Source organism: Nerophis lumbriciformis, linkage group LG01, assembly GCF_033978685.3.
Source record: "Nerophis lumbriciformis linkage group LG01, RoL_Nlum_v2.1, whole genome shotgun sequence".
Lineage (NCBI taxonomy): Eukaryota > Metazoa > Chordata > Actinopteri > Syngnathiformes > Syngnathidae > Nerophis > Nerophis lumbriciformis.
In genome coordinates, this window is record NC_084548.2 from 64,180,001 (window position 1) to 64,196,748 (window position 16,748).

General features: G+C 38.5%; 1 protein-coding gene across 1 annotated transcript in view; it reads left to right on the forward strand.

Annotated features, from left to right (window-relative positions):
• LOC133571054 (mitochondrial carnitine/acylcarnitine carrier protein) overlaps window positions 1–16,748 on the forward strand; it is a 38,617-nt gene that overhangs the window by 984 nt on the left and 20,885 nt on the right. Inside the window, exons 2-3 of the mRNA XM_061924061.1 lie at window positions 10,917–11,009; window positions 11,139–11,266. Of these exons, the coding sequence (XP_061780045.1) occupies window positions 10,917–11,009; window positions 11,139–11,266 (221 nt within the window). The remainder of the gene's footprint in view (window positions 1–10,916; window positions 11,010–11,138; window positions 11,267–16,748) is intronic.

Here is a 16,748-nt window from a genome sequence, read left to right on the forward strand (position 1 = left end):
ACGGTATCGAGCACTATTTTTTGGATAACCTTATTAAGACATATATATATATATATATATATTTTGTTGTTGTTGTTGTTGTTTTTTACAAATACATGCCGACATATTCAATATGAGTTTAAATAAATTAATCATATAACCTGTCATTATTCCCCTCACTTCATAGCGTAAATCACCAAAAATTATTCCCCGGCGCGGCACTGCTGCTGCCCACTGCTCCCCTCACCTCCCAGGAGGTGAACAAGGGGATGGGTCAAATGCAGAGGACACATTTGACCACACCTAGTGTGTGTGTGACAATCATTGGTACTTTAAGGTAGAGAGCCCCTTTAGTGTGTCGGTATCCAATCCATTCCACTTGTTCATATAGAAAATGGCCACATCACTCAAAACCCAGTCCGCATTTTCTCTGCGACCTTGCTTGCGGTCCTTGGACTTGTTCATATAGAAAATGCCCATATCACTCTTGTACAGTGTTGGGTTAGTTACTGAAAAACAGTAACTAGTTACAGTTACTAGTTACTTTATTTCAAAAGTAACTCAGTTACTAACTCAGTTACTTACACCAAAAAGTAATGCGTTACTGTGAAAAGTAACTATTTAGTTACTTCTTCTACTTTTTTTTTTTTAAAGCTCCCATTAATGCCCTTTTAGCCTTCATTTTAGTACTGTTATTGCACTGGAGAATAATACAATCTGTTGATCAACTTGACATACATTTGCATCACTGAACTCTGCTAAGCAATGTGCTCTACATACAACACATAAAGACAAAGATATGTTTCAAAGGGCCAATTTATTTCAGGCCAGAACAAATTGACAAAACTATTTTAAATAGCTGCAACATAACATACATAAGTAACAAACAGCATAATAACACTAACACTAACCACGTTAAACCCAGATTCCGAACTAATAAAGGTCTTAACTCATTCTCTTTCTATGCCACTTCAATATGGAATGCACTCCCAACAGGTGTAAAAGAAAGGGCATCTCTATCCTCCTTCAAAACCGCACTAAAAGAACATCTCCAGGCAACTACAACCCTAAACTAACACCCTCCCTTCCACATAATACCTCTTCGGATTGTAAATAATCAAATGTAGACACTTTTTCTTATACTTTCTGATCTCTCTCTCTGTGTCCACTACTTGCTGTACATATCCTACCAAGTCAGTCCTACACTGTTTCAATGTCCATTTCTCTGATGATGCAATTGTTGATGACTGAAGTGTTGATACCAACCAAACCTAACCCCCCCCCCCCCCCCCCCCTCCATATCCCACACCCCGGATTGTAAATAATGTAAATAATTCAATGTATATACCCTGATGATTATCTTGTGTGATGACTGTATTATGATGTTAGTATATATTTGATAGTATATATCTGTATCTGGACCCCGACTTAAACAAGTTAAAAAACTTATTTGGGTGTTACCATTTAGTGGTCAATTGTACGGAATATGTACTGTACTGTGCAATCTACTAATAAAAGTTTCAATCAATCAATCAATCAATCAACAACATAGCTGTAAAGCTGGCTTCACCTAAGGAAGGCACACGTGACATACACAGAGCCTAACCAGGCAGATTTGAATTGTTGTTTTGGGCAGTAGACGGGATCTTTGATCCAAGACACAACTTACATTTAACTAAAATGTTCTTTTCTTTGTGCTCGACAAAAGAAAAGAAGTGAGAATATCTCATACTTGCCAACCCTCCCGAATTTCACTGCCTCTCCCTGGGACAACCATTCTCCAAATTTCTGCCGATTTCCAGCCGGACTTAAGGCACGCCCCTCCCGGTCTGTGCGGATCTGAGTGGGGACAGCCTGTCGTCACGTCCGCTTGGCCAACCAAAAAGTAACCACAGAACACTATACCGTATAGGCGTATAGTGTTCTGTGGTTACTTTTTTGTTGGCCAACGGTTGTTTGTTTAATAAATACATTAAAAGAAAAAGAAAAAAAAATGGTTAAAAGCCATCGTCCCGGGGAGCATTTCATTTCGTCCCGTACATTTTTTAAATAATAATAACAATGAATAATTTCTAAGTCTTTGTTAGCCGTTTGTGAAGTTTTGTGCTTGTGTGCTCCGTTCGCTCTCCTGGGGGCTAAGCCCCCCCTGTCCTTAAAAGCTAGTGACGCCCCTGGTATCAGCTACCATGGTATACGGTCAAAAAATAACAGCGGTGTTCTATAACCAAGTGTTTTTCAAACTTTTTTTGAGCCAAGGCGATTTTTTTCATAGAAAAAATCCAGAGGCACACCACCATCAGAAATCATTAAAAAATTAATTCAGTAGACAGCAGTGACGTGCGGTGAGGTTGATAGCTGGTGAGGCACTGACTTCATCACAGTCAGATTTACAAACATATGAACCCTAAAGAGTATCTTATTCACCATTTGACTGGCAGCAGTTAACGGGTTATGTTTAAAAGCTCATACCAGCATTCTTCCCTGCTTGGCACTCAGCATCAAGGGTTGGAATTGGGGGTTAAATCACCAAAAATTATTCCCGGGTGCGGCGCCGCTGCTGCCCACTGCTCCCCTCACCTCCCAGGGGGTGATCAAGGGATGGGTCAAATGCAGAGGACACATTTCACCACACCTAGTGTGTGTGTGACAATCATTGGTACTTTAACTTAACTTTAACTTTACACATACAAACTGTAGCACACATAAAAGCACATTTAATAAAAAAAACCTTATGGTCTTACCTTTACTTATAAGTGCGGGAACAGTGGTGTTCGTGTTGGAGGAGTTGTGAATGAATGAAATATGAAATCCGTGCTGCAGTCTGCAGGTGTACCTAATGTTGTGTCCCTGCAGTCGTTCACGGCTCCTCTGGCGCGAGCAATGTTGTTTTTGCACTTTTTGGCTTCTTGTTAAGTGACTTTTTTTGGGTGGATTCGGTCTTGCACGTGGAGGGTTTGGGTGTGGGCTTTGGTTGGTGTGGCGCTCCCGTCGGGGGGTGCAGTCTGCGGCGGAGGTGCAATAACCGGCACCAGGAGGCGGGATTACGCGAGCCTCACACAGTGCGTCTTCGCAGCAGTTTTATGATCGCTCAGCACAAGAAATACGTTACACACATACAGTTGTTGACAAAATACACTGTACATTATATACCTCAGCTAATTAAACTATGGAAATGTATAATATAGTTCATATAGCAATACGGTCTCACTGCACAGCAGGCCAGCAGTTAGCCGAGTCCGCAATCCATGTTGAGGCACTGAGTGACGTGCCTCAACTGGCTGCTGATAACCGCACCGTCTCTTCTCAGTATTTGAACGGCAAATGTGAAAATTCAGCGATTTTGAATAAAAATAATCTAAAACTGGTGAAGTTAAACGGAAAATAACTTCATAGTATAATCACTGGATACATATAACAATTTAATTAATTTTTTTTCTTTTTACATTTTTTTTCTTTCCATGATGGCAGGTGAGGCGGGGCCTCACCTGCCTCCAGTGACCGCACGTCACTGGTAGACAGTAAAAAGACGTTGTCGCAATTGTTGGATATGAATTTAAACCATACTCAACCATGCATCAATATAGCTCTTGTCTCAAAGTACCGTATTTTTCAGAGTATAAGTCGCTCCGGAGTATAAGTCGCACCGGCCGAAAATGCATAATAAAGAAGGAAAAAAACATATAAGTCGCTAGGACTGTGAATTTTTGGGTGTCCCACGATTCGATTCAATATCGATTCTTGGGGTCACGATTCGATTTAAAATCGATGTTTGTTTTTTTTTCAATTCAACGCGATTCTCGAGTCAAAAACTATTTTTTTCCCGATTCAAAAGGATTCTCTATGCATTCAATACATAGGATTTCAGTAGGATCTACCCCAGTCTGCTGACATGCAAGCAGAGTAGTAGATTTTTGTAAAAAAGCTTTTATAATTGTAAAGGACAATGTTTTATCAACTGATTGCAATAGTGTAAATTTGTTTGAACTATTAAATGAACCAAAAATATGACTTATTTTATCTTTGTGAAAATATTGGACACAGTGTGTTGTCAAGCTTATGAGATGCGATGCAAGTGGCGCAGTGGAAGAGTGGCCGTGCGCGACCCGAGGGTCCCTGGTTCAATCCCCACCTAGTACCAACCTCGTCATGTCCGTTGTGTCCTGAGCAAGACACTTCACCCTTGCTCCTGATGGGTGCTGGTTAGCGCCTTGCATGGCAGCTCCCTCCATCAGTGTGTGAATGTGTGTGTGAATGGGTAAATGTGGAAGTAGTGTCAAAGCGCTTTGAGTACCTTGAAGGTAGAAAAGCGCTATACAAGTACAACCCATTTATCATTTAAGTGTAAGCCACTGTGACACTATTGTTAATTTTTTTTAATTTTTTATAAATGTCTAATGATAATGTCAATGAGGGATTTTTAATCACTGCTATGTTGAAATTGTAACTAATATTGATACTGTTGTTGATAATATTCATTTTTGTTTCACTACTTTTGGTTTGTTCTGTGTCGTGTTTGAGTCTCCTCTCAATTGCTCTGTTTATTGCAGTTCTGAGTGTTGCTGGGTCGGGTTTGGTTTTGGAATTGGATTGCATTGTTATGGTATTGCTGTGTATTGTTTTGTTGGATTGATTAATTAAAAAAATAAAAAATAAAAATAAATAAAATTTAAATTAAAAAAAATAAAATCGTTTTTTTTTAAAATGAGTATCGATTTTGAATCGCACAACGTGAGAATCGCGATTCGAATTCGAATCCATTTTTTCCCACACCCCTATAAGTCGCACTGGAGTATAAGTCGCATTTTTTGGGGAAATTTATTTGATAAAACCCAACACCAAGAATAGACACTAGAAAGGCAATTTAAAATAAATAAAGAATAGTGAACAACAGGCTGAATAAGTGTACGTTATATGAGGCATAAATAACCAACTGAGAACGTGCCTGGTATGTTAACGTAACATATTATGGTAAGAGTCATTCAAATAACTATAACATATAGAACATGCTATACGTTTACCAAACAATCTGTCACTCCTAATCGCTAAATCCCATGAACTCTTATACGTCTAGTCTCTTACGTGAATAAGCTAAATAATATTATTTTATATTTTACAGTAATGTGTTAATAATTTCACACATAAGTCGCACCCCCGGCCAAACTATGAAAAAAAACTGTGACTTATAGTCCGACAAATACGGTAGGTGTACTGTCACGACCTGTCACATCACGCCGTGACTTATTTTGAGTTTTTTGCTGTTTTCCTGTGTGTAGTCATGTTTTAGTTCTTGTCTTGCGCTCCTATTTTGGTGGCTTTTCCTGTTTTGTTGGTATTATCCGGTTTCAGTTTCATGTCTTCCTTTGAGCGCTACTCCCTGCACCTGATTTGTTTTAGCAATCGAGAATATTTAAGATGTTGCTGTCTTTTTTTGTGTGGACATTGTTGATTGTTATGTCATGTACGGATGTACTTTGTGGACGCCGTCTCTGCTCCACACGCTGTAAGTCTTTGCTGTCGTCCAGCATTCTGTTTTTCTTTACTTTGTACTTTACAGCATCGACACTCAACAACGGCACACTATTTGCAGATTATAATTACTGGTTTGCAAAAAATACTTTTAACCCAAATAGGTGAAAGTGCGTAATCTCCCACGGCACACCAGACTGTATCTCGGCACAGTGGTTGAAAAACACTGCTATAACCTCCTAGTATATCAACATAAACAATACTGTGTTTTTAAATTTTGATCGTAAATAACAATAGTCAACTATTTCAGCGATGTGGAGCATTCAAGTACATAAAGCAAACAATATTGTTAATAATATTCTTTCAATATGGTGTTATAGTATGACATCATCATGTTGTTTATAATGAAGTATGCTAATAAATAAGCTAAACTATGTATTTAAGGACACATCTTTGTGTTTGTATTTGTTATTACTATCAACATTTCAGCCTTTTATCATTACTTTATGCCATTTAAATCAATTTTTTCATAATTTTTATTTTTAATTGTATTGTATTTCTGCAAACTGTGTTCAGCGAATTCCCCCTAGCAACCCTAGCCTCCCTGGTGAAATAAGTAAAGTGTTGCCAAAATATAAAAATGAATATTAAACAAAACTAGATGAAGCAATTCCTGAAGGAATTGCGTGTGAATGCTCCATTGCTGAAGTTGAACTGAAATGCTGACAGAATGTAATATGAATGTAAGATTAGTTTGAATGTTGAAGAGTTTGAATTTCCAGGAAAAACGGAATTTGGTTTGGAACTTGGGAAAGTTTTAGTTGGATGAGTTGAATGTGTTGACGGTGGAATGGTTTGAATCGGTGGGAATTGTCGAAGTTTAAAAAATGGACAATTAATTTTGAATGGGGAAAATGTCCCTGAAAACTGGAAATTTTTGGAAATCCAGGATTTTAAAAAAAATTGTTGAAAGGGAGCACAGAATTCCTGAACAGGCTGAATATTTTAGAGTTTGAACCGTTTGAATCGGATAAAAAATGTGGGAATTGTGGAACTTTGAAAAATGTCCCATTCATTTCAATGGGAATTTGGGAATTTCGGGAAAAGCGCACATTTTTTGGAGAATGTTAAGACTTGAATGTTCTGAATTAGTTGAAATGGTTGGTGTTGAAATTTTTCAAATCGGTCGAAATATTTAAATACCGTATTTTTCGGACTATAAGTCGCATTTTTTTCATAGTTTGGCCGGGCTCCAGTGCGATTTATATATGTTTTTTTCCTTCTTTATTATGCATTTTCGGCAGGTGCGACTTATACTCCAGTGCGACTTATACTCCGAAAAATACGGTAGTACAATTTTTAATTGAGAAATGGTATTAAGGAATTTCGGGAAAACCGGGAATTTTTCCAGTTTAGGAGGTTCCTGATTAAGAGGAAGGTTTGGACGGTGGAACGGTTGAAGTGCGTTGAAAAATGTGGAAGTAGTCGCCAGAAAAAAGGGAATTCTGGGAATTCCTGGAATTTTTTAGAACTTGGAAAAATTATAGTTTGAATTTCCAGGATGCGTGGAATATGTTAAAGGTAGAATGGTTTGAGTCGGTTGAAAAATGTGGAAATGGTGGAAGTTTGAAAAATGGCCAATTCATTTCGAATGGAAAAATGTCCCGGAAAACTTGGAATTCTGGGAAATCTGGAAATTTTTGGAATTTGTCAAGGGAAGGCCCGTGACTCCCAAATAGGCTGAACTGTTTGAAGTTGGAACAGTTTGAATCGGATGAAAAAGCGCCAAAATCTGTAGAAGAAGAAGAAGAAAAAAACATATCTATAAATAATTCAGATGAAATAAGATAAAAATACATTAAAAAAAATAAAAAAAATAAAATTATATATATATATATATATATATATATATATATATATATATATATATATATATATATATATATATATATAAGACAAATCAAATCATTGTTTTTATTCGTTATTAGTTTAAATTTCAGACTTTCCTCTTTGTTTTTTTTGCTCTATTTTCTTTATTTTCATGACTATTTATTTACATTGTAGATTGTCACATCAAAACTATGAATGAACACATGTGGAGTTATGTACTAAACAAAAAAAGGTGAAATAACTGAAAACATGTTTTATATTCTAGTTTCTTCAAAATAGCCACCCTTTGCTCGAATTACTGCTTTGCACACTCTTGGCATTCGCTCGATGAGCTTCAAGAGGTAGTCACCTGAAATGATTTTCACTTCACAGGTGTGCTTGAAGCTCATAGACAGAATGCCAACAGTGTGCAAAGCAGTAATCAGAGCAAAGGGTGGTTATTTTGAAGAAACTAGAATATAAATCATGCTTTCAGTTATTTCACCTTTTTTTGAAAATTTAAAAATCACACTAGGATTTAAGATCAGACACAGTTTTAGGTCAGGCGGATTTTAATGTGAAACCTGGATTTAGCATGACCTAAAGATTATACCTGGTTCCCCCATAATAGCAATGGATTGAAGATAAGACGTAGATTTCAACCCAAACATTACTATTAGATTTGGGTTTAAAATCAGACTCAGGTCAGGATCTAATGTTACATGTCCAAACCTGGTTTTACCATCAAAACCTGTCTTTGCTGTTAGACCTGGTTTGAAGAGCCGAGCTTAAGGTCGGCTCTAAGAGATGCTAGCTTCTTTTTAACGTTTGACCCGGCCGGGTTTTGGTTGAAGCTGGCTTCTTCCATATCAGACCTACCTTAAAGTTATTCTTGGGTTTAAACTGAAATCCCAGTCAGAGCTTTCTTAGCACCTCGCTTAGAAGTATAAATACAGATAAATCTGGGTTTACAGTCACACCACATTTGTTAAACATGGCTTTAAGATCAGGCCCCAGCATGACAAATGGATTTAAACCCTTACCTAAGTTCTAGGTTTAGACCTGGCATTATGTTAGACCGGAGTTTACAATTACAGCTGGCAATAACGTGAAACCTGGCTTGAGATCAGCCTTTGTAGAAAGGTTAGCTCTATGTTTTAGTGTTTTGATTAGCCTAGTTCAGGGGTCGGCAACCTTTACCAGTCAAAGAGCCATTTTGACCAGTTTCACAAATTAGAGAAAACAATGGGAGCCGCAAAAAATGTTTAAATTTTAAATGAAATAACATTGCATATAAAAATTTTTTTTTGCTTTGTGCTATGTATAAACCAGAGGTCTCAGACACGCTGCCCACACCTTTTATATGGAATTTTTAAGCTGGTGCGGCACGCGGGTTTTAAATGAATAGCACTTGTCAGCATCATGCGTGCTGTGATGGTACAGCATATAGCGCCCAATATAGCCAGCGTGCCTGATCAGCCCCATGTTGTATGGGGCTTCCGCTTGCTCACATAGGTGACAGCAAGGCATACCTGGTCAATAACCACACAGGTTACACTGACGGTGGCGGTATAAAAAAAAAACTTTAACACTCTTACTAATAATGCGCCACACTGTGAACCCACACCAAACAAGAATGACAAACACATTTCGGGAGAACATCTGCACCGTAACACAACATAAACACAACAGGACAAATACCCAGAATCCCATGCAGCCCTAACTCTTCTGGGATACATTATACACCCCCCCCCCCCCCCCCCCGCTACCAAACCCCGCCCACCTCAACCGACGCACAGAGGGGGGAGGGGGGGGGGGGTGATGTGTGAGGGAGCAGGCTTGGGGTGGGGGCGGAGTTTGGTGGTAGCAGGGGTGTATAATGTAGCCCGGAAGAGTCAGGGCTGCATGGGATTCTGGGTGTTTGTTCTGTTGTGTTTATGTTGTGTTAAGGTGCAGATGTTCTCCCGAAATGTGTTTGTCATTCTTGTTTGGTTTTGGTTCAAAGTGTGGCGCATTATTAGTAAGAGTGTTAAAGTTGTTTTATATGATCACCGTCTGTGTAACCTGTGTGGCTGTTGACCAAGTATGCCTTGCTGTCACGTACGTGTGCAAGCTGAAAATGTACATTGTATAACAAGTGTCGGGCTGGCACGCTGTCAATACAGATTGTAGAGGGCGTCAAATGTTGTACCATCACTGCACGCCCTTAATATAGCTGTAAGGGTGAAAATCGGTGAATATTAATTCCGATAGTTTTCTGCGAGAGGCACTGAAATCCGGAAGTCTCACGGGAAAATTGGGGGGTTCAGCAAGTAAGCTGCTGAGCCGCATCAGAGTGATCAAAGAGCCGCATGCGGCTCCGGAGCCGCGGGTTGCCGACCCATGGCCTAGTTCATTACAAATGACACTCCCACCATATTGAAAGAATATTATTAACATTGTTTGTTTTATTTACTTGAAGGCAGCACATCACTGCAGTTCTTTTTACAATGTTTTATAGTTGATTATTGTTGTTAGTTAGAGGCATGTGATTTTTCCGTCTAAAGTCGGAATTCCGTCTTTTTTAATCTCGGGGGGGAAAAAAATTATCTCCCGTTTTTCCGGTTTTTTTTCCGACCCTAAATCAAGATTCGAGACGTAATTTATATTACGCCGTAGTTGATTGGTCGATATGTTTCTTGTGACCAATCAGGACATCTGTTATGAATGATGACGTTAATAACGTCATCATTCATAATGGTTATTACCGCCATTTTCCATATGTAAACGATGTCGGTTCTCGAGAGAAAGGACGCTTTACGAGTAAAAGAAATTGATAAACATGTCAAAAATAAGTTTCGAAGGGACTGGATGGAAAGGGAAATCACTGATACTGTTGGGAAGAAGGAAGTTACGACTTTGTTCGGTGATTTTATTCGGAAAATCGATCGTCCCGGAAAGGTTTTGTGCACGTGGTGTCATGATAATATTGACTATGGATCACGAGGTTTCAAGGCTTTGGAAGTATGATCTAAAGCAGATGGAAGTGGAGAGAGAGTCCAAGAGGCAGAAGTTGGCAGTGAAATCCAAAAAATAAGCTACAAAAGCAGAGACCAAAAGGAAAATGCAGGCTGCTCAGAAATTTGCAAGAAAAGCTCATGTTAGGGCTCTCCGAGAAAGCTAATGTGTGAAGTGAACTGAAGTAATGTGGTAGTACTGTAAATAAACTGTAGATAATAACACTGATCAATGTGACACCTGTGGATGTGAAATGAACACAAGATGTAAATATTAGTGACTAAATACTGTTGGGACTGAACCATAAACAGTGATTCATTAGGATAATTGGGTTATGTATGTTCCATTAATGATGTTTTCATGTCTTTAAACACTAAAATATTTTCTTCAAATGGTGCTGTCTTTGTTAATTTTAGCATGTTAAATTGGTGAAAAACCAGGAGCGTGGGTTCAGTTAATTTTTATCGTGGTCGAATCGAATGAGTATTGAGAATCGTGGAAATCCATAGGTATCGACCACTGAAATTCTGGTATCGGGACAACCCTAGTCGATCCAGGTCAGAATAATTACAAAGATTGCAAAAAACTGTGTTGTGTTTTGTCAGGTGAGGCTTCAGACTCAGCCCAAAGCCTCGTGCGCCCAGTATGTGGTCTACACGGGAACCTACGACTGCTTTCGCAAGACCGTCTCTAAAGAGGTGACTGCAATGATACGTAACGTTGTCATGTCGTAGTTTCATGCGCGCAAAAGGGCCAAGTGTCCTTGGTTTTATCTCTAATAATGTGTGTGTGTGTGTGTGTGTGTGTGTGTGTGTGTGTGTGATTAGGGCCTCCTGGGCCTGTACAAAGGGATGGGCGCCCCGTTGGTGGGCGTGGCCCCCATGATGGCCATCAGCTTCTTCGGCTTCGGTTTGGGGAAACAGCTGCAGCAGACGGACTCTGGACACCCGCTAACGTTAGTACAAGAGCACTCACGCACTTGACCGGACGCGACTTTAAAACCAGGTCTCATTCTGTTGCCCGGTCTTAAAGTCGAGTGTACTTTACCTAAGTTTGATGACAAAACAACTTTAACCCATGTCTAACACTTCAAAATTAGGTTGAGCCTAGAACTCCAGATTCAAATCCAGGTTCAACGTTTAAGTATCTGTCAGTTTAAAACCAGATCTGAACCGAGAAGCTAGAGCTAGCGTATGAACCAAGGCAGATCACACACCAGGTCTGACATAATGCTAGGTCTAAACCTGGAAAGTTAGTGTAGGTCAGCTCTTAAACTAGCTCTCATTCTGTTGCCTGATCCTAAAGTCAAGTGTAACCGACTATCTGTAATTATAGACCTAAGTTACCAAAGTCGTAAGATCAGGCAACAGAAGGAGAGCTGGTTTTAGAGTCGACCGACAGTAACTTTTCAGGTTTAGATCTAGCATTATGTCAGACCTGGTGTGTGATAAGCCTTGGTTCAAATGCTAGGTCGAGCTTCTAGGTTCAGATCTGGTTTTAAACTGACAGGCACTTTAACCTTGAATCCTGGATTCAAAATCAGTCCTGAATCGAAAGTTCTAGGCTCAGATCTAGCTTTGTAGTGTTGGACCTGGATTAAGGTTGTTTTGTAATTAAACTCAAACTTCGGTGACCTAGGCCCCAGCATTTCACATGGACTCAAGCGCTGACCTAAGTTCTAGGTTTAGACCTGGCATTATGTCAGACCTGAGTTTACAATTACAGCTGGCAATAACGTGAAACCTGGCTTGAGATCAGCCTTTGTAGAAACGTTCGCTCTAGCTTAGGTCACCTGGGTTTAAGTTTAACTACAAAACAACCTTAACCCAGGTCTAACACTACAAAGCTAGGTCTGAGCCTAAAACTTTCGATTCAGGACTGATTTTAAATCCAGGATTCAAAGTTAAAGTGCCTGTCAGTTTAAAACAAGAGCTGAACCTAGAAGGTAGAGCTAGCGTTTGAACCAAAGCAGATCACACACCAGGTATGACATAATGCTAGGTCTAAACCTGGAAAGTTACTGTAGGTCGGCTCTTAAACCAGCTCTTATTCTGTTGCCTCGTCCTATAGTCAAGTGTAACCAACTATCTGTAATTATAGACCTAAATGACCTAAGACCTAAGATCAGGCAACAGAATGAGAGCTGGTTGTAGAGTCGACCGACAGTAACTTTTCAGGTTTAGATCTAGCATTATGTCAGACCTGGTGTGTGATAAGCCTTGGTTCAAATGCTAGGTTCAGATCTGGTTTTAAACTGCAAGCACTTTAACCTTAAATCCTGGATTTGAAATCAGTCCTGAATCTAAAGTTCTAGGCTCAGACCTAGCTTTGTAGTGTTAGACCTGGGTTAAGGTTGTTTTGAACTTAAACCTAGGTGACCTAAGTTTAATTAGGAGACTTAAGTTTAAGTTTAATTGCAAAACAACCTTAACCCAGGTCTAACACTACAAAGCTAGGTCTGAGCCTAGTCTTTAGATTCAGGACTGACTTCAAACCAGGTTTAATATAACGCTATTTGCCACTTTAAAACTAGTACTAAACCTAGAAGCTAGAGCTAATGTTTCTACAATGGCTGATCTCAAGCCAGGTTTCACGTTATTGCCAGCTCTTAATTGTAAACTCCAGTCTAACATAATGCCAGGTCTAAACCTAGAACTTAGGTCAGGGCTTAAATCCATGTGTCATGCTGGGGCCTGATCTTAAAGCCATGTTTAACAAATGTGGTGTGACTGTTAATCCAGGTTTATCTGTATTTATACTACTAAGCTAGGCCTAGGTGCTAGGAAAACTCTGACTGGGATTTCAGTTTAAACCCAAGAAGATCTTTAAGGCAGGTCTGATAGGGAAGAAGCCAGCTTCAACCAAAACCTGGCCGGGTCAAACGTTAAAAAGAAGCCAGCATCTCTTAAAGCCGACCTTAGCTTAAGCTCGGCCTGATCCTCAAACCAGGTCTAACAGCAAAGACCGGTTTTGATGGTAAAACCAGGTTTGGACATATAACATTAGATCTTGACCCGAATTTGATTTTAAACCCAAATCTAATAGTAATTTTAGGCTTGAAATCTAGGTATAATCTTCAATCTGTTGCTATTATGGGACAAACAGGTCTAATCTTTAGGTCATGCTAAATCCAGGTTTCACATTAAAGTCCGCCTGACCTAAAACTGTGTCTGATCTTAAATCCTAGTGTAATTTTAAATCTTAATGGTCTGATTTTGATCTCCGGTTTAGCTTGATCTTGAATCACAAACCTGTCAAAGTGACCTGGCGAGCTTCAGGCACCAAGTGAATGTTTGAGTAGGTTGTTCCTCGAAAGTGACATCTAAATATAAACGTTTACATTCCCCTCCCCTCTACTGTCATTGGCGTGTGTGAGACAACGCCCCTCCGGCCACCCACCACCTCAGGTTACCCCCACCTCCCACGCCTTCTTCCTGTATGTCACAATGGCAGCTGGACTGAGGGTAAACACTTTGTCCTTCTTTTGTCCCCGTCTGCTTCTACAAACCCCAAAACCAGTGAAGTTGGCACGTTGTGTAAATCGTAAATAAAAACAAAATACAATGATTTGCAAATCCTTTTCAACTTATATTCAATTGCAACTGCAAAGACAAGATACTTAACGTTCGAACTGGAAAACGTAATTTTTTTGCAAATATGAGCTCATTTGGAATTTGATGCCTGTAACATGTTTCAAAAAAGCTGGCACAAGTGGCAAAACAGTCTGAGAATGTTGAAGAATGCTCATCAAACACTTATTTGGAACATCCCACAGGTGAACAAGCTAATTGGGAAAAGGTGGGTGCCATGATTGGGTATAAAAGCAGCTTCCATGAAATGCATTCACAAACAAGGATGGGGCGAGGGTCACCACTTTGTGAACAAATGCGTGAGCAAATTTTTCACAATGAGCTATTGCAAGGAATTTAGGGTTTTCACCATCTATGGTCTGTAATATCATCAAAAGGTTCAGATAATCTGGAGAAATCACTGCACGTAACATTGAATGCCCGTGACCTTGGATCCCTCAGGCGGTACTGAATCAAAATGCGACATGAGTGTGTAAAGGATATCACTACATTGACTCAGGAACACTTCAGAAAACCACTGTCAGTAACTACAGTTTGTCGCTCTATCTGTAAATGCAAGTTAAAACTCTACTATGCAAAGCCAATGCCATTTATCAACAACACCCAGAAACGCCGCCGGTTTCGCTGGGCCCGAGCTCATCTAAGATGGACTGATGCAAAGTGGAAAAGTGTTCTGCGGTCTGACGAGTCCACATTTCAAATTGTTTTTGGAAACTGGACGTTGTGTCCTCCAGAGCAAAGAGGAAAAGAACCATCCGGATTGTTCTAGGCGCAAAGTTGAAAAGCCAGCATCTGTGATGGTATGGGGGTATATTGAGGACCAAGACATGGGTAACTTACACATCTGTGAAGGCACCATTAATGCTGAAAGGTGCATACAGGTTTTGGAGCAACATATGTTGCCATCCAAGCAACGTTATCATAGACGCCCCTGCTTATTTCAGCAAGACAATGCCAAGCCATGTGTTACAACAGCGTGGCTTCATAGTAAAAGAGTGCGGGTACTAGACTGGCCTGCCTGTAGTCCAGACCTATCTCCCATGGAAAATGTGTGGCGCAATATGAAGCCTAAAATACCACAACAGAGACCCCGGACTGTTGAACAATTAAGCTGTACATCAAGCAAGAATGGGAAATAATTCCACCTGAAAAGCTTCAAAAATGTGTCTCCTCAGTTCCCAAACGTTTACTGAGTGTTGTTAAAAGGAAAGGCCATGTAACACAGAGGTAAAAAATGCCCCTGTGACAACTTTTTTGCAATGCGTTGCTGCCATTGAATTCTAAGTTAATGATTATTAGCACAAAAAAAATTAAGTCTCTCAGTTGGAACATTAAATATCTTGTCTTTGCAGTCTATTCAATTGAATATAAATTGAAAAGGATTTGCAAATCATTGTATTCTGTTTTTATTTACCATTTACACAACGTGCCAACTTCACTGGTTTTGGGTTTTGTATAGTTTTATTTTGATAAACAATCATAAATGAATCTTTCAGCACGTACACAATGTTAACATCTATAGTTATATTTTGATAAACAATCATAAATGAATCTTTCAGCACGTTCACAATGTTGACATCTATAGTTATATTTTGATAAACAATCATAAATGAATCTTTCAGCACGTACACAATGTTGACATCTATAGTTATATTTTGATAAACAATCATAAATGAATCTTTCAGCACGTTCACAATGTTGACATCTATAGTTATATTTTGATAAACAATCATAAATGAATCTTTCAGCACGTACACAATGTTGACATCTATAGTTATATTTTGATAAACAATCATAAATGAATCTTTCAGCACGTACACAATGTTGACATCTATAGTTATATTTTGATAAAAACAATCATAAATTAATCTTTCAGCACATCCACAATGTTGACATCTATAGTTATATTTTGATAAACAATCATAAATGAATCTTTCAGCACGTACACAATGTTGACATCTATATTTATATTTTGATAAAAAATCGTAAATGAATCTTTCAGCACGTACACAATGTTGCCATCTATAGTTATATTTTGATAAACAATCATAAATGAATCTTTCAGCACGTACACAATGTTGACATCTATAGTTATATTTTGATAAACAATCATAAATGAATCTTTCAGCACGTACACAATGTTGACATCTATAGTTATATTTTGATAAACAATCATAAATGAATCTTTCAGCACGTACACAATGTTAACATCTATAGTTATATTTTGATAAACAATCATAAATGAATCTTTCAGCACGTACACAATGTTGACATCTATAGTTATATTTTGATAAACAATCATAAATGAATCTTTCAGCACGTACACAATGTTGACATCTATAGTTATATTTTGATAAACAATCATAAATTAATCTTTCAGCACGTACACAATGTTGACATCTATAGTTAAATTTTGATAAACAATCAAATGAATCTTTCAGCACATACACAATGTTGACATCTATAGGTATATTTTGATAAACAATCATAAATGAATCTTTCAGCACGTACACAATGTTGACATCTATAGTTATATTTTGATAAACAATCATAAATGAATCTTTCAGCACGTACACAATGTTGACATCTATAGTTATATTTTGATAAAAACAATCATAAATTAATCTTTCAGCACGTCCACAATGTTGACATCTATAGTTATATTTTGATAAACAATCATAAATGAATCTTTCAGCACGTACACAATGTTGACATCTATAGTTAAATTTTGATAAACAATCAAATGAATCTTTCAGCACATACACAATGTTGACATCTATAGTTATATTTTGATAAACAATCATAAATTAATCTTTCAGCACGTACACAATGTTGACATCTATAGTT